At 41.7% G+C, this 21,123-nt stretch overlaps 1 protein-coding gene across 1 annotated transcript; it reads right to left on the reverse strand.

Annotated features, from left to right (window-relative positions):
- Nucleotides 1–588: 588 nt before the first annotated feature.
- LOC5570615 (zinc finger protein 62 homolog) lies at nt 589–15,988 on the reverse strand. The gene is made up of 3 exons (XM_001659159.2): nt 15,730–15,988; nt 14,403–15,067; nt 589–871 (listed from the first exon to the last, which is right to left on the reverse strand). The coding sequence occupies exons 1-3, from the start codon at nt 15,826–15,828 to the stop codon at nt 604–606; spliced, it is 1,032 nt and encodes a 343-aa protein (XP_001659209.1). The 5' UTR covers nt 15,829–15,988; the 3' UTR covers nt 589–603.
- Between the last annotated feature and the right edge of the window lie 5,135 nt (nt 15,989–21,123).

Consider the following 21,123-nt stretch of genomic DNA (forward strand, 5'->3'; position numbering starts at 1 on the left):
GAGATGTTTCACCTTAAAGATATATTAAAATGTATTTACTTAGTGAAGAATGAAAATATTAGAAACTATTTCAATTTTTGATCATGTTGGAAATCGGCAAAAATGGCACAAGTTTCAAGCTATAAAAATGGTTGAAATTTCAAAGATTTCTTCTTTATTTTTTAATGAGAAATATAGCAATGTTGCTATTGAACAGTTCTACAGTTAGTCACTAACGAAAAAAAATCAGTAGGTTTCTAAAGTTTATCATTACATAGGGAGCCGGATCTTATTCTTGGCACTTTTGATTCACTTCAGCAGTGGGTTTTTATTTAAAGCCACTGAGCTCATATTTGGCCATAATATGCGTTGTATTGAAGTGCTGCTTATTGCACAGTTTCAGATGATTCGGCCGATAAAAAACCTTCATGCCAAAGTGAATCATGGAAGCGCCCAAGTAGCTCTGCACCCTAACGGTCGCATTTCTAATTGTAGGTCGCTTTGTTTCTATTCACCCCACTTTTTTTTACTCAACCCATTTTACGGTAAATGTTCCTACTTACTTTTAACCAGTGAAACAAAGCTTTCTGGTGGAAAAATTAAACACCATTTGAAATTAAACATTCACTTGGACAAAGTTTTATTTTGAATTTTCAGCATATCAGTTAGCTTGTATATTTCCTCTCCCGGGTGGAATCGCCTCATGTGCTTCACGTACAGCACTCGGTGTGAGTTGGAAAACTGGCAGATGTGGCACACGTAGGGCTTTTCACCCGAGTGCCTGCGCAGATGCAGCTTGAGCACCGCATTAACGTAGAACGATTTGGGACAGTGGGGACACTTGAAGTCCCGCTTCTGCGTATGCACCCGCATGTGTAATTCGAGTCGCGATCTGAAAGTGATTTAAAAGTTATTAGTCATAGAACTTGGAAGGGTGTTTTATCATTAAGGTACCGTGGGGCAAGTGGGTAATGGATTTCGCATAGTTGGGATTCCTCAAATTCTAGAGACCTTAAATTAAAACAAAAAGGGTCGTGTATATTTTTTAGCTTGACTCCCACCAAATATAAGCAGTATACTGAAATTGATTTTTATGTAAAATTCAAGAAAAAAGCACAGAAAAAGTTTTTGATAAACGTCTCCTTACTTTTCACTTGCCCACACAGGTGGGGCAAGTGAAAAGTTTATCGTTTTGAACAAAAAATTCAAAAACTAACTGTACACCACAGTAATCTTTTCCCGGCCCCGAATTCACTCGATGAAATTCGCGGACCGACCTTCGACGCTCAAGGCGGACTGGGACTGGCGGCAGACACAGACACTGGGGGGACTTCAGCACACGCGGGTTTTCGGATTTTCGGATTAGCACTAGATATCGTGGTTCACGGGTGGTAGGTTTAACAAGACTGACTTTATTCAAGGAGGGGGCTTCACTTTTATAGGGTAGCGTATTAATTAGTATGAGTATTAGGATAGTTGATGCGCAAATTAGTATTAATATTGTATATAGAATAGTATATAAGAAACAATTCAATTGGATTTACAGTTTCAAGGCCAAAATAACTATCTCTCTATACAATATGAAGCTTTTTACCGTTATGTTTGATTTGAAGTTAGTTTTAAGCTAGGGTGAAGTATTACAGATTCATTTTCATTTATTCGGTATTTAACATCCCGGCCGCCAAAATGAATTTATGTTGAATAAATATTTGAAAGATGGAATAGGAACCAACGTAACTTCAAGCTGAATCAGAACAGTGCGCAATTATGTCCCAGTGAGTTACGCATTCCAGATTATGCCGGCCGCCAACTTGAATTACTTCTTCAACGGATTGCGTTAAGCACGCCGACTTGATGATTGTACCCTGCTCTAGCTGTTCGATGCCTAGACCAAACTCTGGCCCTCTTGCACACGACACACGAAACCGACGTTAACGCGACCGAGTGTTCCACGGGTGACACTAAACCGCACGTATTTTCACAGGTTTTTAGTCGACTACAGTTTTGCGCAACCATTACGGATTGGTGCGTTTCTACATCTGGCCAAGGAGGAACGAAGATCTTCTGACGATTGCGTTTAGGTTTCCTAGCTCTGCAACGTTTCCTAACACTGGGGTTCGTCGATCCAAGTTCCACGTTTTGAAGACCTAATCGAGGTGGCTTCTGAGCACTGATTGAAAGAGGGTGGGTTATCTCCGATACGGAAGTTAGTGGATCAACTTTAAGTTTTCGTCTGGCTCTTGAGGAATTTTTCTTCGAAGCACTGCAGCTAATTAGACAGGAACTCTCTTGATTACCATTGCTCACAACGCTCGCACCAGAAACTATCCATCCGAATGCCGAGTTTTGGAGGGATGGTAGGTGTTTGCCAAGTTCAATGCGGCCATGTCGGAGAACATCGAAGAAATGTTCTGCTCCAAGAATTAGCTCGATGTCTTGCGGTTCGTTGAACGCAGGATCTGCTAAACATACACGTGACGGAATCTTCCATTTCTGGGTGTCTATTGGTGAAACAGGCAACTTAACTGACAACGATGGTAGAACAAGGAACTTGGAAGTAACAGAGAATGCAGAAGATCTGGATGAAATCTTAGCCGCAACAAATTTGTCGGTGCGGAGGGTACTCTCGGCAATACCAGAAATCACTTTAGCTGGGGAGATATTATAGTGGGGAAGTTGTAACCTTCGGTATAAGGAACTTGTAATGAAATTGTTTTGAGAGCCAGAATCTAACAGACAGCGTGTTACAACTTTGTGTCCATTTATTCCATCAACTTCCACTAGCGCAGTTGGAAGAATTACAGTGGTCGGGACACTCAGTTTCTCACAATTCATCAAAGCAACGTTCGATTGGTTCTCTTGAGGTTGTTCTTCTGGATTATCCGATTGAGTAGAATTAGTTTCATGCACGAGAATTGCTTGGGACGACAATGTTCCAGGGTTGCTAGGATGTGGATGACTGAATTGTGCGCCATGAAGAAGTGTGTGGTGCTTTTTGGAACATCGATTACAGGTTTTCCATGGGCACGTGTGAGCTGAATGATCAACCCTTCGAAGACAGTTAAAGCAAAGCTTCTGGATTTTGGCGAAATTCAGTCTTTCGTCCTCGGAAAACTCATTGAACTCGGGGCAATGGAACAAAAAATGATCTGCATGGCACATCTCACAATCCCTCCGAAAAGAAGCGTTCTTTGGAGGAGAACTTGCATGGATAGACGAGTTTGTTGATCTTAGTCCCGGATTATGATGATCCTTGGTGGGGCCGACAGACTGCAGCACTCTCGCATAGTTTTGCAGATAGTTTACCATAGACACGTACGAAGGTAAAGATTCCTCATCATCCTCTTCTTCGTCAGCGGTACCACCCAGAACGGCTGCCACGTTGTCGGAATCAAGACGGACACAATGATTTTCCCATTCCCTCAAGGTGTTCGGATCAAGGCGAATGGACAGCTGGAAAACTAACAGCGAGCTCCAAGCCTGTGTGTCTTCTCCCAACCGCTTAAGCACTGATAAATGCTGCTCGAAACGGTCGACAAGATTGAACAACTCTTCTGCCGATTCTCGTTTCATCGACGGGGTATCGAACAATGCTTTAATGTGGCAACGAACTAACTGACGCTTGTTTTCGTACCGCAATTTCAAAGCCCTCCACGCATCACGGTACCCATCCTGACTAACCGGAACGGAATTCACTATTCGCGATGCATCACCCTGAACCAGACCCTTCAGGTACTGAAACTTTTCATAGTCACTGATTTCTGGGCGACAACCGATGGCGAAATCGAAAGCGTCTCGAAAAACACACCAGTCTTCAAGACGTCCACTGAATCGTGGCAGACTCAACTCTGGATATCGAATATGCGTTACAGTTTGCGCGGGTTGAAGAAACGTTGGAGAAAGGGATTGCTTTTGCAACTTCAAAACAATTGCACGCATATCGCAATATGATTCTTCAAACTCTAACCTTTCACTCTTGTACGGGGCATCACCGTGCACTGACTCCAACTCACAAACCACGCGACGATAATCTTGGGCGATTTGATCAATTCTTTCCGACCAGGCATCAATCGAGTTTATTAACTTATCGCCTCCATCGGCAAAATTTGCTTTTAACTGCTCAAAAGATTCCAGCAAGTTCTTTTTTGTTCCCCGCAAAAACACGGGATTCGAATCGGGATCAGTCTTTGGGGGCATTTTTACGCGGCACTAAGGGCACAACGCAAACGAAACGGGTGGTTGCTTTCCGGGTCAACACGCGGGTCGACACTACCGATCCGCGACGCGATATCGATCGAAATACGACGAGCCAATTACCGGTTGGCTGTCCGCGACAGTCGTGTGCAAGGAATAAAAAATGCAGGGTACTTACGCAGCTGACTGGTGGTGAAAGCTGGTGGCTGCTCTCTTTGGATGAGGCGACGCGCAAAAACTGGATGTCAGCTAGCGGGAACGAGTCTGCTGTACACGCTGCAATGCCGGTGATAACACCAACACGGAAATCTCGGGATCAGTTCACTTCGACACAAAATCTCTGCAACCTTCACTAACACTATGGTTCCAACCGTTGCACGTAGTAGTTCCGGGTTTCTTGTGGTGATCGTCCGGGTTTCTGGTTCCACTCACAAATCCAGCGAAGCAAAATACGATTCCACCAAGAGCGAAAATAACTACTACGGCGAGAGAGTTCCGAAATTCACTGCTGATATTTCAGCCACAGCGATCACGCCGGTACGAATTAGCGAATATACAACGCCACAACACAAGTACACTATCACCGTTGACGCGTAGAGGTTCCGGGTTTCTTGTAGGGATCGTCCGGGTTTCTGGTTCATCGAACAGAACCAGCGAAGAAAATGTGATCACCTACAAGCGAGAAAAAATACCGCTACGCGCGAATACAGTTTGATAGTCGGCGCTAACACGCTTAGCTAAGCCGACGGCACTACCACGGAAAGTTTGACGCTATCTTTTTTCACAAACACGTGGTTGGTGTTAATCGTCACTCACTCAACCAGCGTGGCTTCCGAACACGTGCTTACGCCTAGGCGATCTCGCAAACGGCATACGCACACAAGCGTGTCTCCACTCGACGCAATACGCGACAACGAACAGCGTAGCACTGCACACGCGCACTCGATTCTGTGGCTGTGTATGAGCGACGGGAACGACGCGCACTTTCTTCACGCTCTCTCTTTTTGCTGTTTGAGCCACGTTTCTCACACTACCGACGCGCAAGTTGTATGCGCACGAAACACAACGAACCACGCGGCTGGTCCGAACACGTTGTCGCTTCGAAATTTTCACTTATAACCGCGGCTCCACCGGTCAACTGTCCAAAGAATCCGGTTCGAAGGACCACTTTGTACACCACAGTAATCTTTTCCCGGCCCCGAATTCACTCGATGAAATTCGCGGACCGACCTTCGACGCTCAAGGCGGACTGGGACTGGCGGCAGACACAGACACTGGGGGGACTTCAGCACACGCGGGTTTTCGGATTTTCGGATTAGCACTAGATATCGTGGTTCACGGGTGGTAGGTTTAACAAGACTGACTTTATTCAAGGAGGGGGCTTCACTTTTATAGGGTAGCGTATTAATTAGTATGAGTATTAGGATAGTTGATGCGCAAATTAGTATTAATATTGTATATAGAATAGTATATAAGAAACAATTCAATTGGATTTACAGTTTCAAGGCCAAAATAACTATCTCTCTATACAATATGAAGCTTTTTACCGTTATGTTTGATTTGAAGTTAGTTTTAAGCTAGGGTGAAGTATTACAGATTCATTTTCATTTATTCGGTATTTAACACTAACCGTTACATTCACGATTTCTATTACCTTTAACATCTATTAAGGCGTCCCAATGAACAATAACATAAGTAACATGTAAACAAAGAAAATTTTATTCTTGTAAATTGAATTTTCTTCTGTTTAGTTATGTTTGTTGAAATGATTCGACAACATTATAACTGAAACATTTCCAATGTTAGTTCTTACATCATGGGACATCAATTGCATTTCTGCTCTGTAGAATTTCCACCGCTCGTTATTTGTTTTTAAGAAAATCGGATCATTCCTTGCTGTGCGCTTGAACAAGCCAGTTCAGTTTTTGGCAGTCGGTAGTTTTTTGGTTTTTTCTTCCACCGCCCGTGTGGTTTTTACCAGTGCAGTATTGTACCGTAGTGCTTTAAACCGCGCATCGTGAAGGAAGCGAACCAGATTGGCAAGGGTCAACTGGTATCGTGCCACGAGAAGATATTGTCACCATCATCCCCCGGTGATTGGGATCCTATAACACTTCCCCGAATACCATTACCCCGAAAACCATCACCCCGAAAGTCAATACCCCGAATGGTCAAGTACCCCGAAAACCAATACCCCGAAATCCATTACCCCGAATAGTCCGTTACCCCGAATACCATTTCCCCGAAAGGACCATAACCCCGAATTTTCTTGCCCCGAAAAATTCAAAATGAAGATTCGACAAATCAACACCATACATTTTTTATAATTAGTTGAGGTTAAGCACGTCTTCTCTTGTTCGTTGGGGGTCATTGTCTATCAAATTGTCGCTAATGTATATGACAAAAAGAATCTAAAGATTCGGAAGTAGAAAACTCCTCTATATGACGAAGTGTTCCCTACTTCAAAATATACTTTACTCAATGATATTAGATAACGGTACTAGCCTGGAAGCCGCTAATGAAATACAATTTACTACTTGATTTTTATTTGAATTCGTGTTCTTGTTATCAAAGATTTATTAATTTAATTTTGTGAGGATGGCTGTGTTCACAGATTCATTGTTACATTTTTCGAACTGCTGATAATGCTGGTACTGAATTTGTTTTCACATATTAATGTCAGAGACCTCTACCGCCCACTTTCAAAAGCGTTATATCAATTGATGATCAACTTATTCTGGAATGGCACTAGACTATTATACTGACAACAATTTATAAATGCATCGCTAAAGAACAGCCGATGATAAAAGAAGAAAAAATCATTGATGAAAACGTTAAAAATTATGATGCCGATAGTCACTATACAAGCGCAACTTTTGGAAGAATAGTCGATAATTAAAAGAAGGACAATTCTCTTGTTGGAAGTTGTAATACGTACAAGATGTAATACTGACAAGTAATGCAGGAGCTTATTTTCAAGGTCGCCCGTCTGAAGTCACTGTCAACTTTGAATTCCGCTCAAGACAATTGTGCCAGTCGATTTTTTTGGCGGCTATCGCTCAAAATTCAACTAAAACAGTACAACTCGGCTGTTCTATAACTCAAAGAAGGGAAAATCATTGGTTAAAACGTACACTCTGGCATTATACAACCTCGAAAGAACAGCCGATGATTGAAAGAATAAAAAATTACAGATAGAAATGTTAGTAGTTATTACGCCGACAATTATTTTAACACTGCCAGGAAAACCTCGCTTGTCGTACATAGAACGAGAGAGATGGAATTTTAGGCTCAAATTCGCGAGCGTCTTTGAAGAATTTCTTGATGTGCATAACTGACTTTCGGGGAAGTGTCGCATTCGGGGAACTGGTTTTCGGGGTAATGGTTTTCGGGGTGATGTGTCATTCGGGGTAACGTTGCATTCGGGGTAATGGTTTTCGGGGTACTGGTTTTCGGGGAGATGGTTTTCGGGGTAATGGTATTCGGGGAAGTGTTATAGGACCGTGATTGGATCCCCCGTTTGCATCAGCAGCGAAAACGACGACACGTTTTTTCTGCCTACCTACGGTGTAGAAGACCAGCTGCGGTCATCGAACGGGAACGGATAAGTATCAATTGTATACCTACTCCACATCCTTTTGAATTGCTTTCGCATCTCCGAACAAACAAGGTTGAGTTCAAGGTTGTTTTTCGGTTCACTTCTGTCTCTCTCCCGGTGCCAGTTTTGCCCGAATAGGGGAGGCTTGTACAAAACAGCCCTAATCGGTTAAGTTTTTTTTTTTCTCGATATTTTTTTTTTTTTTTTTTTTTGTTATTATTTTTTTTTGCCCGTATAGGGGAGGTGCGTACAAAATAGTCCACTGATAAGTTATCTTTAAGCATTTTTTTTGTTTTTTTTTTTTTGTACTTTATTATTATTATAATTTTTTTTTTTTTACTTTTTTGTTTTTTTTTTTTATAATTATTTGGTTGCGGTTGATTCTTATCCCGCATGGACGAATCGGATGGAGGCGATACGCCTCCTAAAGATCTCGTTGCTCGAACGCGGTTTTATCAACCGTCTTCGGCTGGGCCTTGGGTTGTCTATTTCCGGCGCAAAAATAAGATTTTGAATGTGCTCTCGATCTCTAGAGAGCTGACGCGTAAATATCCTGGGACCGTTATTCACCAAGTGAAGCAATCCAAGCTGCGTGTAACTGCACCTAGTTACAAAGCAGCGAATGAGATTGCTCAGCATGAGGCTTTTACTGTGGAGTATTTTATCTACATACCTGCCAGAGAGGTCGAGGTGGAAGGGAAAATTATCGACGCGAGTCTGACATGCGAAGACATTAAGACTGGCAAAGGTGTTTTTGAGAACCGGTCCATTCCTGATGTGGCTATACTGGATTGTAAACAATTACAATCAGTTTCCATGGAAGGAAATAAAAAAGTGTTTTCGCCGTCAGCCTCGTTTCGTGTAACTTTTCCTGGTTCCGTCCTCCCGAAATTTGTTTGCATTGATAGTGTTTTTTACCCAGTGCGCCTTTACGTGCCGAAGGTATTCAATTGTACCAACTGCAAACAGCTTGGTCATAGTGCTAGCTTTTGCGACAACAAGCCCCGTTGTGGCAAATGCAACCAAGCTCACTTGGAAGATGATTGCACACAGGAAGCTGAAAAATGCAGCTACTGTCGTGAGGATCTTCATGATTTGCAGAAGTGCCCGGCATACAAAAGGCGCATTCGAAATGAGAGTCGCTCCATTGTGAAGCGCTCCAAGAAGACGTATGCGGAAATGGTGAAAGCTTTAAATCCGCCTGCAAAAGAGTCTTCATCAGCCATCCCAGTTGGTAACTCTTTTCAAGAGTTGTCTTCCGACGAAGCGAACGACGACGAAACCGATGGGGGAGATTCTTCGGAGGTACACGCACCCGGAAAACGAAAGTCTCCATCTTCTCCGGGACTGCGCCGTAAGGTAATGAAATCTTCCCTCAAAAGTTTGCCGAATTCTAAAGGAGGTGGGGCAAATTTGAAATTGCCGAAGAAACAGGTCTTTGCTGCTTCCGTTCCGTGTTGCAGCAAAGATCTGCCGCCCCCGCCTCCGCCGATTAAATATACTTCGAAAAGAAGCTCTAGACAAGATAGCAAGAAAAAAGCTACTGAAGTTCCTCGCTCTTCCTCGAAAACCCCCCGGGCCAAGCGAGGACTGATAACTTTTACGGCCCTTGTGGATCGCATATGTGATGCCCTCGGAGTTTCAGACTCATTCAGAGGCATACTCGACCTTTTTCTCCCCGCAATAGAAGAGTATCTCAGGGAATTGACTATCTCGTGGCCCCTCCTTGCTTCGATCATATCTTTCGATGGATAATTCATCGAGTGAGGTACAAGATATGATCACTGTGTTACAGTGGAACTGTCATAGTCTAAAACCTAAATTAGACACATTTAAGTTTTTGCTTCACAATTCAGATTGTGATATATTTGCACTTTGTGAAACATGGCTTTCTTCTGAAGATGATCTTAACTTCTACGATTTTAACATTATACGCCAGGATCGAGATGATAATTACGGGGGTGTGCTTTTAGGGATCAAAAAGTGCCATTCATTCTACAGAATCCCCATCCCGACTCATCCAGGCATAGAAATCGTTGCTTGCCAAATAAGCGTAAAGGGTAAAGACCTTTGCGTAGCTTCTGTTTATATTCCTCCAAGAGTTTCAATAAACCGCCGTCATCTCTGGAATGCAGTCTCCATGCTCTCATCTCCAGTTTTAATACTGGGTGATATGAACTCACATGGTACTGGATGGGGCGAATCTTATGACGATTATAGAGCGGCTATTTTCTATGACTTATGCGACGATTTCAACTTGAACATTTTGAACACAGGTGAACTGACACGTATTTCATCCGACGGCAAAGGAAGCCGTCTTGACCTGTCTTTAGGATCAAGCTCACTATCATTCGATTGCATGTGGAAGGTTATCGATGATCCCCATGGTAGTGATCACTTGCCCATAATAACCTCTATCAGAACTAATTGTGAAAGGTCAGAACAGTCAATTCAGGTTCCTTTTGACCTCACTAGGAATATCGATTGGCAAAAATTTGCATCAGCGGTAACTTTTGGTATCGAATCATTCAACACTCTCCCACCGTTGGATGAGTATCGATTCCTAACAGAATTGATTTATAAAAGTGCATTAGAATCCCAAAAGCAACGAGTTCCAAGTGCATCCTTCAAAAGACGACCAGCCACACCTGGTTGGGATGATGAATGCACTCAGTTGTATCGAGAAAAATCTAATGCCTTTAAAGCTTTTCGTAGATATGGTACCTCAGAACTTTATTTAGAGTACTCGAAGCTCGAAAAAAGACTGAAGAATCTTATTAAAGCGAAGAAGCGTAGCTATTGGCGACGTTTCATCGATGGCCTCTCACGAGAAACTTCAATGACGACGCTTTGGAGAGTGGCTCGCAACATGCGAAACCGCTCATCCTCAAATGAGAGTGACGAATACTCCAATCGTTGGATATTCAACTTCGCAAAAAAGGTCTGTCCAGACTCAGTTCCAGCTCATCCGCCTTTTTGGGAAACTCCAAGAGACGATGCTTTGGATAGACCATTCACTATGCTGGAATTTTCTATGGCTCTTCTTTCATCAAACAACTCCTCTCCGGGAAGCGATATGATTAAGTTCAATCTTCTTAAAAATCTCCCTGATATCGCTAAAAGACGGTTGCTTGACCTGTTCAACTCATTCATGGAACACAACATTGTTCCACCTGAATGGAGACAGGTCAAAGTAATAGCTATTCAAAAGCCTGGGAAACCAGCGTCTGATCATAATTCGTACCGCCCGATCGCTATGTTATCATGTTTAAGGAAATTGTTAGAAAAAATGATCCTATCCCGACTCGATCATTGGGTCGAATCAAACAACATGCTTTCCAGTACACAATTTGGCTTTCGCAAGGGCAAAGGAACAAACGATTGTCTAGCGTTGCTTTCATCAGATATTCAACTAGCCTTTGCGGACAAGGAGCAATTGGCTTCGGTTTTCTTGGACATTAAGGGCGCTTTTGATTCAGTTTCCATAGAAATATTGTCAGGAAGCCTGCACAATAGTGGACTACCTGGAATGTTGAATAATTTCTTGTACAATTTGTTGTCAGAAAAACACATGAGCTTCACTCTCGGTCAACTGACAACTTCCAGAATTAGCTATATGGGTCTTCCCCAAGGCTCATGTCTAAGTCCCTTGCTTTATAATTTTTATGTTAAAGATATTGACAACTGTTTGGAAGAACCATGCACGCTTAGACAACTTGCAGATGATGCTGTGGTCTCTATGAAGGGTCCACGAGCGGAAATCCTGCAAAGACCATTGCAAAATTCCCTTGATAATCTATCCACTTGGGCTAGAAACTTAGGGATCGAGTTTGCTCCGCAAAAAACTCAACTGGTTGTATTTTCTAGGAAGCGGAATCCTGCCCAACTGAAGCTTAAGCTTTTGGGAACAGACATCGACCAGTCTTTGACTTCAAAATACCTTGGGGTCTGGTTTGATTCAAAAGGCACTTGGCGAACCCATATTAGGTATTTAACGGAAAAATGCCAACAAAGGATCAATTTTCTACGAACAATTACCGGAACATGGTGGGGTGCTCACCCGGAAGACCTCATAAAACTCTATAAAACAACCATTCTCTCTGTTCTAGAGTATGGCTCTTTCTGTTTTCTCTCAGCAGCAAACTGCCACCTGATTAAATTGGAACGAATTCAATATCGTTGTTTGCGTATCGCCTTAGGGTGTATGCACTCAACACATAATGCGAGCCTAGAGGTTCTGGCAGGGGTTTTACCGCTACAGAACCGATTCTGGGAGCTCTCGCTAAGAATACTGATCAAGTGTGGAGTGAGCAACACACTCGTTATCGAAAATTTCGAAGAATTGCTCAAACTGAATGCTCAGTCAAAATTCATGAGAGTTTATCTCTACTACATGTCATCTGACATTAGCCTTCCATGTTACAACCCCCCACGTGTACGCTTCACCAATGACAGTTCCTCTGTTGAATATGATCTGTCCATGAAACAAGCTATTCATGGAATTCCAGATCAACTTCGATGTATTACTATCCCACGTATTTTTAACGCAAAGTACCAGAATGTCGATTCCTACAGGAGATATTTCACTGACGGGTCCCGTATAAATGGATCCACTGGCTTCGGTGTCTTCAATGAAAACTCTTCCGCTTTCCGAAAACTTCAGGAACCTTGCACGGTTTATGTTGCTGAGCTGGCAGCAATCAACTTCGCTTTGGGGATGATCTCAAACATGCCCGCAGACCACTTCTTCATCTTCTCGGATAGTCTCAGTTCTATTGAGGCTCTCCGATCGATGAAACCTGTAAAGCATGCATCTTACTTTCTTACAAAAATAAGAGAGCAGATGTGTGCACTGGTCGAAAGATCATATAAGATTACCTTTGTATGGGTCCCCTCACATTGCTTAATTTATGGCAATGAGAAGGCGGACTCTCTCGCAAAGGTGGGCGCTGAGGAAGGTGAGATTTATGATAGACGAATTTCACACGATGAATTTTTTCATTTAGTACGTCAAAATTCTCTTCACGGTTGGCAAAGCGATTGGCTAAATGACCAACTGGGACGGTGGTTACATTCCATAATTCCTAGAGTTTCCTTGCGAGCCTGGTGGAAAGGTTTGGACATAAGTCGAGATTTCATTCGCGTGATGTCAAGACTTATGGCCAACCATTACTCGCTAGATGCACATCTACACAGGATTAACCTCGCGCTGAGCAATATTTGTAGTAGGTGTGGTTCCGGTTATGATGACATCGATCACGTAGTTTGGCAGTGCCCGGATATGGACGCCTCCAGAGCGCAACTTTTGGATACCCTTGCGGCCCGAGGTAGACAACCCTATGTTCCAGTTAGAGATGTGTTGGGCACCCGCGATTTCACTTATATGGTCGCAATTTACAATTTCCTTCGCTTGTCTTGTATAAAAGTTTAATTCTCTTGTGTTCTCTTCTCCAGTTTTTTTTTCTCTGTGTTGTCCCTTTTGTGTTGGATTGAGGATCCTGGCCATCCGGCAGACGAATACCGGCAAGAAATTGGTACCAACGCCATGACACGATAATAGAGCTACCACGCTTTACCTCCCGGATGAGCTGCAGAGAACCCTAAACCCAATCCTTACCATGTCCTTCCCTTTCAAAATTGTGACCATTAACCTCGAGTTGCCACGAGTACCCTGGCTCCATCCCATACTAACTTTGGTAATGAAAATGTAAATAAATTGTAAATAGTACAAAAACGAACTTCGGCTCCGTAAAGCGTTACACGCATTTGAGCCCCAAATAAACGAACTAGGAAAAAAAAAAAAAAAAAGAAAATCGGATATGATGTCGGATAACTCTTCAAGAGAAATCAAACGGAATCGTTCAATAAAGTATTTAGAAACTTTTTTTTATGTTGATACACCTATACCCCATTTTTTATGTTTTGAACTTGCTATCCATAGACATTCCACAAGATTTCCGTGCGTTCTCTTATATTGGGACTTTTCAATCAACGTATTCCTTTTAATTGGCTGTCCGAAGTAAACACATTAATATCGTAATATTTGGCAACCTTTTTTTTAGAGAAGTTCCATGATTTGGCCATGATAATAGCATTTACCGCTTTGAGTATAGTGTTTCTTGAATTATCAGCACGTTCTGTTGTTCAATGATAATTGTGAACCTTGTATACTTATAGCTGCCTAAAGAGAAAACACAATTTCAATCTCTAATGAGAAACTTTTCACTTGCCCCACGTGATTAGAAAATTGACAGTATTTCAATTTAGTTATTTCTAGGTGTATGTCGAATTAATTCTAAAACTTTTTTTATTGCAGTTTAAAACTATCAGAGGGGACTACTTAGAAGTGGTACAGAAAATTATTTTCCGCAACTTTTTTCCACTGAAAATATTTAAATAAGATTGCACGCCGCCAACTTGTTACGAAGTGATAGTTGGCAGGTTAACAATTTTTCGCTCTATTATGCAATAAAGGCTGGAAAATCTCAGAAATCTCTTACCTATCGTAATATTCTCAATGGCCTCAAAGGTTTACGCATGAGTTTAAAACGTTAATTCACATATTCAGTAAAATATACCAATTATTTTCACTTACCCCATCTACCCACTTGCCCCGCGGTACCTTACTTACTTATTTAGAATCATCATCCCGCAAACTTCACACTTCAGTTCCTTCTCCCGATGCGAATAGGAATGAGACTTCAACGATAATCGACTCTTGAGAATCTTTCCACATATCTCACAAGGATATTCCTCGTTAGAATGGATCCGTCTATAATGACTACGGCAATCCCTTCCGCATCGAAACGCCATTCCACAATCGGGTTCCGCACAGACATACGGTTTTAATCCCAAATGGTCGTTCCTGTGGCTTTCCATTCGAACATCCGGCACCAGTTTGCCACACTGTTCGCAGATTACCTTGCGCCGTTCGTCGTAAAGTTCCTTCTTCGTGCGAGTGGCCAGTTGCTCTTTAGTGAATCTTATCAACGCTCGTTTCGCTGTGGTCTTTCTTTTCGGCTCATTAAACTCCAGCGGAGCGATACCGTCGTCGTCCGAGTCTTGATTCCCATACCATTTCGGAGGTTTCGCAGCACCTCCGATGTAACATTCGGTTGATCCAACATTGGCACGATTCTTCAGAACTGAAAATCCAATGCTAGGCGGTCGATTCCTGTTCAAAGTACGATCCTGCTCTCGCTGCCGGGATTTATGCTTGAACTCATAATATTTATTGATCTTACGATGGCATGAATCGCAAGTCGTGACGGAAGTATTTTTCTGGGACACTTCAATCTAAAAGAGCAAGAAATATTAAACAGTAAAAACGTACCAAATTCATTCTCAAATCCCGATCAGTGGCGATTTTGAAGGTAAGAATTAATTTTTTTGCAATTTCTCATCGTAATAGGCTGTTTTTCATCACGCCAATCTGTCATGAAACGGCCTACTTTCCTGCACTGAAGTATGGAGTGCGGGAATAGTCATTACCTAACTGAAACCAGTGCTGTAATGATTCATTACGCAACGCTTTCTCATTACGCAACTGTTTTGAGTTGCGTAATGAATCATTACCCAACATTTTTTCAGAAATTGTAAAATAAAGGTGAAGGCATTCTGATACAATTTCTGATACCCTCAAGTGGTCTTCTACGAAATTGCAAAAAATGTTGTACGTAACTCGTTGCAGAACTCGATTTTTACAGCACTCGTCGTAATTATCCTACTCGGCAAGCCTCGTAGGATAAATTTACGACTCATGCTGTAAAAATCATCATTCTGCAACTTGTTCCGTAAACTACTATTTCACAACTTTTGAACGCAGTAGACTTGAATCATAGAAGAATTGATCCTTCTGTGAAGAAGTTTGAGTGGTTTTCTTGAAAAATTGTTCCAGTGTTCAGAATATAAGCCATGTCCGGAACTAGAGACAAAACGGTGAATCGTTTCCAACTTACCATCACACAAAATATGTCCTGTGCCATTTCGAGGAAGGTTCGATCCATCAAACGTCTATTGCTCAGGCACGGTTGCAAGCATAAGCGACAGGAATTCATTTTCTAACAATTTAGTTAATAAATTAGACCATACAAATCAAATGAAGTCGTAAAATTATCCGACATCCAGGCGAAAAACGGCAGAAACTGATCGCGAACGCAGCTGTTGTGGTTTGTTGGTAAATACAAAGTGACAATTCGTTATGATGGCAGTGAGAGGACGATTATATGGGGACCTGACACGAAGGTCGAAAATCAGGTGCTGGCAGTGTTTGCGTATCAATGAGAAAGGGCTTGTTCATATATTTCATAACGCTTAAATTGGCCATTTTGGACACCCACCCACCCCCTCGTGACGCTTTTTGTATTGATACTCTACAATTTTTGTATGAGCCGTAACAACGTTCGGACACCCACCCACCCCCTAAAACGTTAAGAAATTTGTGAATGGGCCCAAACCGGAGAAACCACAATAAATAAAGGATTTATTCACAAATTTCATAACGCCAAAAATGGCCATTATCAACACCCACCCACCCCCTCGTAACGCATTTTGTAAGATTATTTTCCAAATTTTGTATGACCTGTAACATCTTGAAGATGTTGGAATAGAGGTAGTGTCGCACCTCAGGTAGAAGAATCGTCGGTTGAGAAGCATGCGTCGTCGTAGGTAAAAGTGTGCAAGATTTATCGAGAGGTATGATATTTGGATAAGTGTGATTGTATTGTAAATATATACCGTCGTGCGGGGTGACATTGGTCCATAAGGGTGACTTTGGGCCGAGATTTTTACAGTAAGCCAAAGCCTGAATAATGAAAACAATGTGTCAAGTTTATAGAATACGTTGCAAATAGCCAATAGATGGTCATAGACAGGTTTTCTAGCGTTCCTACTAGCCATGAGATGCACCGAAAGAGGCGGTCAAAGTCACCCCCTAGGCCCAATGTCACCCCGCACGGCGGTACCTGGAATGAATAAAGAGAGTTGCAGCTGCTGATTGAGGTATCAATCAGTTAGCTGCCCAGTTGAAGGAAACATCTACTGTATTGTATTTCTTTATGATTTGCAATCGGATGTGGACGGCCTACCTCGCTAGGATCTGTGTGGTCTTAGCGGACTAGCTCTTCAACAGGTTATGGGCCCAGGAACGTGTTCTTACAGCATGTATCGTTCTGGAGGACGGGACTCCTCAGGCTGGATGGATTGGCCGCAACGAAGGACGGGATCTATCGGGAACAATGATGGAAATCTAGTGATCATGACAAAATCAATGATGCATCGCAGTTGTTCTTTATCCTGCGATCATAGCAACAACGATTAACCTTTTGTCGTTAAGTTATCACAACAAACTACGCTCCGCGAATAATGCATCGTTCTGCGTGTGTGGTAGCGATTAAACGTTCGCGAATGAAAGTTTCATTATTTTGAGGATTTTTTCGTTTTTACTTGGTGATTTGCCCTCGGATATGTTGCTTATGGTTCTAAAACCATTTTGGCATGGACCACGTGAAAAATAATAGCGCGAATGCGCCATAAGCAAAGATGATCGCAACTTGTAACATTGTCCGACAAACTCTTTGTCCCACGACAAACAATGCATCGGATGCTTCATATATCGGTTCAACGCGCGCGTAGTGAGGTGCTCAAATCATGCTGCTGCAAGAGCAACGGCCCTCTTTGACCGTTCAAATACCGTGTTGTTTGTCGCTAGAGACGATTTTTTTCCATCCTTGATCGGGAACGTAGGCGATACAGGACACTGGATGACAGCTGGCTGGTCAAAGGAGCTCGTTGACAGGAGCGAAGTCAGGAGAAGCTCGGCTGGATGACGGAGCATGTACGAAGCTCGGAACGAGGAGGAGTTTCGAGACAGGAGGAGACGATCGGAAGTTGAAGTTGCGACCCTAAGGAGGAGTGTTGGAATAGAGGTAGTGTCGCACCTCAGGTAGAAGAATCTTCGGTTGAGAAGCATGCGTCGTCGTAGGTAAATGTGTGGAAGATTTATCGAGAGGTGTGATATTTGGATAAGTGTGATTGAATTGTAAATATATACCTGGAATGAATAAAGAGAGTTGCAGCTGCTGATTGAGGTATCAATCAGTTAGCTGCCCAGTTGAAGGAAACATCTACTGTATTGTATTTCTTTTTTTTGCAATTGGATGTGGACGGGCTAGCCTCGCTAGGATCTGCGTGGTCTTAGCGGACTAGCTCTTCAACAGAAGACACCCACCCACCCCCTTCAGCGTTATGAAATCTCGCATATCCCATATTACGGGACATAATCCCGTGTGTAGCTCTTTGTTTCTGAGCAAATGAATGAATAAGCATCCAAACCAACATCACTGGTAGGTAGGGAATGATCCTTTCTTCACTCATAGCGTTATTGAATTATGCGAGAAATATGTGAATAAGCCAAAACCATAGAAGATTAATGTCGCTGGTGTTCCCTTTGTACTCGCTCAGAAACATGTTGGGTACATAAGTGTCAAACTGCAAACATTTTCGCGTTGACATTTGTAGCCCCGCCTATCTCCGCCAGCAAAAGATGTTCCTATTGCGACACCAGCGACATTCTTCTTCTATGGTTTATTACTTCTAGGGCTCATTCACATATTTCATAACGCTGAAGGGGGGGGGGTGTCTTCAAGATGTTACAGGTCGTACAAAATTTGGAAAATAATCATACAAAATGGAAAATAATCATACACCCCCTCGGGTGGGTGTTGATAATTGCCATTTTTGGCGTTATGCCATTTGTGAATAAACCCCTATTGAAACCACTATTAGCGCATTTGCTCAAAAGGACACGCGGCGTTTCCAGGAGGAAAGGAACAACCGCGGTTTTGCTCGCTTTTTACTTCATTCTAATGGGAGATAACAATATAACATTGCGATGTTTCATCAAACGCGGCTGTTCCTTTCCTAGACCATTCGCCGCGTGGAATTATCCTAGGAGTCTGACCACTTAGAAAGATGACGTCTTCGGTAAAATTGTTCAGTAGCTCAAGGGATATCATTATTTGAGCCAATAAATTCGGGAGTTTGCCACTAGGCAGCGCTAGTGAGCATGGAACTTTTGCTTCGAAGATCTCTTAAAAAGACAGCGTCTTCGGCAAAATTGTTCGGTAACTTAATGACTATCATTTCTCGAGCTAGTTGATTCAAAATTTTGTCACCATGCGGAGCTAGTGAGCATAAAACATTTGTTTTGCATGTATCTCAATCTCGCTCAATTTCAATTTTTTTGCCCCCCCCCCCCTAGGAGCGTGACGCAATTTGTGCATGACCCCTCAGGACGCAATTTCTGCATGACCCCTCAGCACATAGCAAGGTTGATGAAAAGATGAACTACAGTTACGGAGAAGTGCAGCCTTATGTCTGTTATAAGTAGGACTGTATCCAGAAGTGACTGTTTTACGTGCTTTATGACCCTAGTGATCCAATACCGGTACATCCCGCCAGTCTAATGATTGGTTGGCCACTTGTTGGCATTTTTGAACAGTATTATTACATTATACCTCAAAATATTTATTCCTCAAGTAGCAACTCAAAACTACGAATCATTTCTGTATAAGTAGATCAAAGTATAAGTATAAGTAAATCAATGGAAAGTTCAAGGCAATGTTTCCTGAGTCAACAGATTTATCTCAAGGAGGAAGAATTGGAATATCAACGTCTTGTTTTTAACTTGGGCAACCATGGAATGTTTACTTGCTGAAAGGTGCTCTTTTCAGCGAGTTTTCTACATGGCCGTCAGTCTGCGCATCTCTGGTTGTGAAACGTGGTGTTAAATGGGTCCTAGTCCTAGATCTAGCTTATTGTACACTACTTGTCCTTATCAGCATTGAACGAAATAAAACAAACTATGAGGACAAACAACTATCATAGTTTTTTTTTGCTATATGTTTTATTTTATATTTATATGTTACTCCTGCTTCTAAACAGCACTGTAATTTGATACTTAATGCCTCAAAAACCTATGGACGGCATCGAACATGCATACATTTCAAATATTTTATACCTATTTTTCCATTCTTTAGCAATCTGAAATAGAAGAAGTTTGTAATTAGTTGCAGAATAGAAAACAAAGAAAAAAATAAGACTTGAAAAACAACAACGATACGTTACTTTACTTTAGCACGACACGATGGTGCGGATCAGGGCTACGTTGATTGGAATGTCGAAAAAATGCATTTGATGCAATTTGATGCACATTCGATGTACACTTGATCTTGATCCACCCCAGTCTTCAAAGATCATCATTGCTGCACAAATATTTTGAAAAGCATGCTTTGAAATTATCAATGCTTCGCGTAGGATTCGCGCCTTTTCAATTCAATTGCTCCTGTGCTCACTTGATCAAAAATAATGCATCATTGATTCAAATCATTTCACCGCAAACTGCATACTCTAGACCTCGGATTGCCAGCCTCGGTAAGCATAAAAACAACCCCTTTCAAAAATGCGGTTTTTAGCGAGCTTTCAATTGGAACTTCTTGAAACCTATCTCAAACCTATCTAAAGGGTAATATAAACAGTATAGTAAATAAATAAAAGTGTTGTAGTCTAATGTACTTACCATGGGTATAAACTTATAATTTATATGAGTAATATCATTCGTTTAAAGATTAGCTCTTTCTACGAAAAAAAAAGACAGTTTGATGTAAAAGGTCAGTTATATTTTCGCTAGTTGAAGTCATTTATGTCGTTAGTATTCTGCTAGTACTGCAGTATTAGCTTATCATCACATAACTCAGAAACATATTTCCTATTGGCAAGAGACAATTTATAGTGGGGATTCGCTCGCTGGGGGGGGGGGGGGGTGAAATTGATCAGTAGGGTGCAATTGATCACTGTGTCACGCGATTCTAGAGCACAGAAATCAATGGAACCTATGTAAATGAACGTTGTTTGTCTTAACTATTGTAAAATTGCATGTTGTGAAGCTTTTTGTGTTAAGGAATATTTATTTCTATGAAAATAATTGTAAATTCCATAATCGTGTTCTGTGTGGTATTGGCAGACATCAATAAACTTATAGTTTTAAACAAGGACTTGGACATGGTATCAACCTGAAAAATTGTAAGAATGCTTGAAATATATCCCCAAAACGAATTTAATCATTAAAATTCTTACTTATTTGTTCGTTTTCTTGTAATAATTGATTTTTTTATTGATATCAGAAGATTCCTTCAGAAATTGCCTACATTTAGGCGTTTTCTGCGGTATTGATGAAAATCAATTGTTTATTATTTCCATAAATTATGCATTGTTAAGAATTTGGCAAGCATATTTGGCTCAAATTAAATAAGTAAAGTTGTTTTCAAAACTAACAATAATGGTTTTGACAGGTG

The sequence above is a fragment of the Aedes aegypti genome, chromosome 2, assembly GCF_002204515.2.
Source record: "Aedes aegypti strain LVP_AGWG chromosome 2, AaegL5.0 Primary Assembly, whole genome shotgun sequence".
Taxonomy (NCBI): domain Eukaryota; kingdom Metazoa; phylum Arthropoda; class Insecta; order Diptera; family Culicidae; genus Aedes; species Aedes aegypti.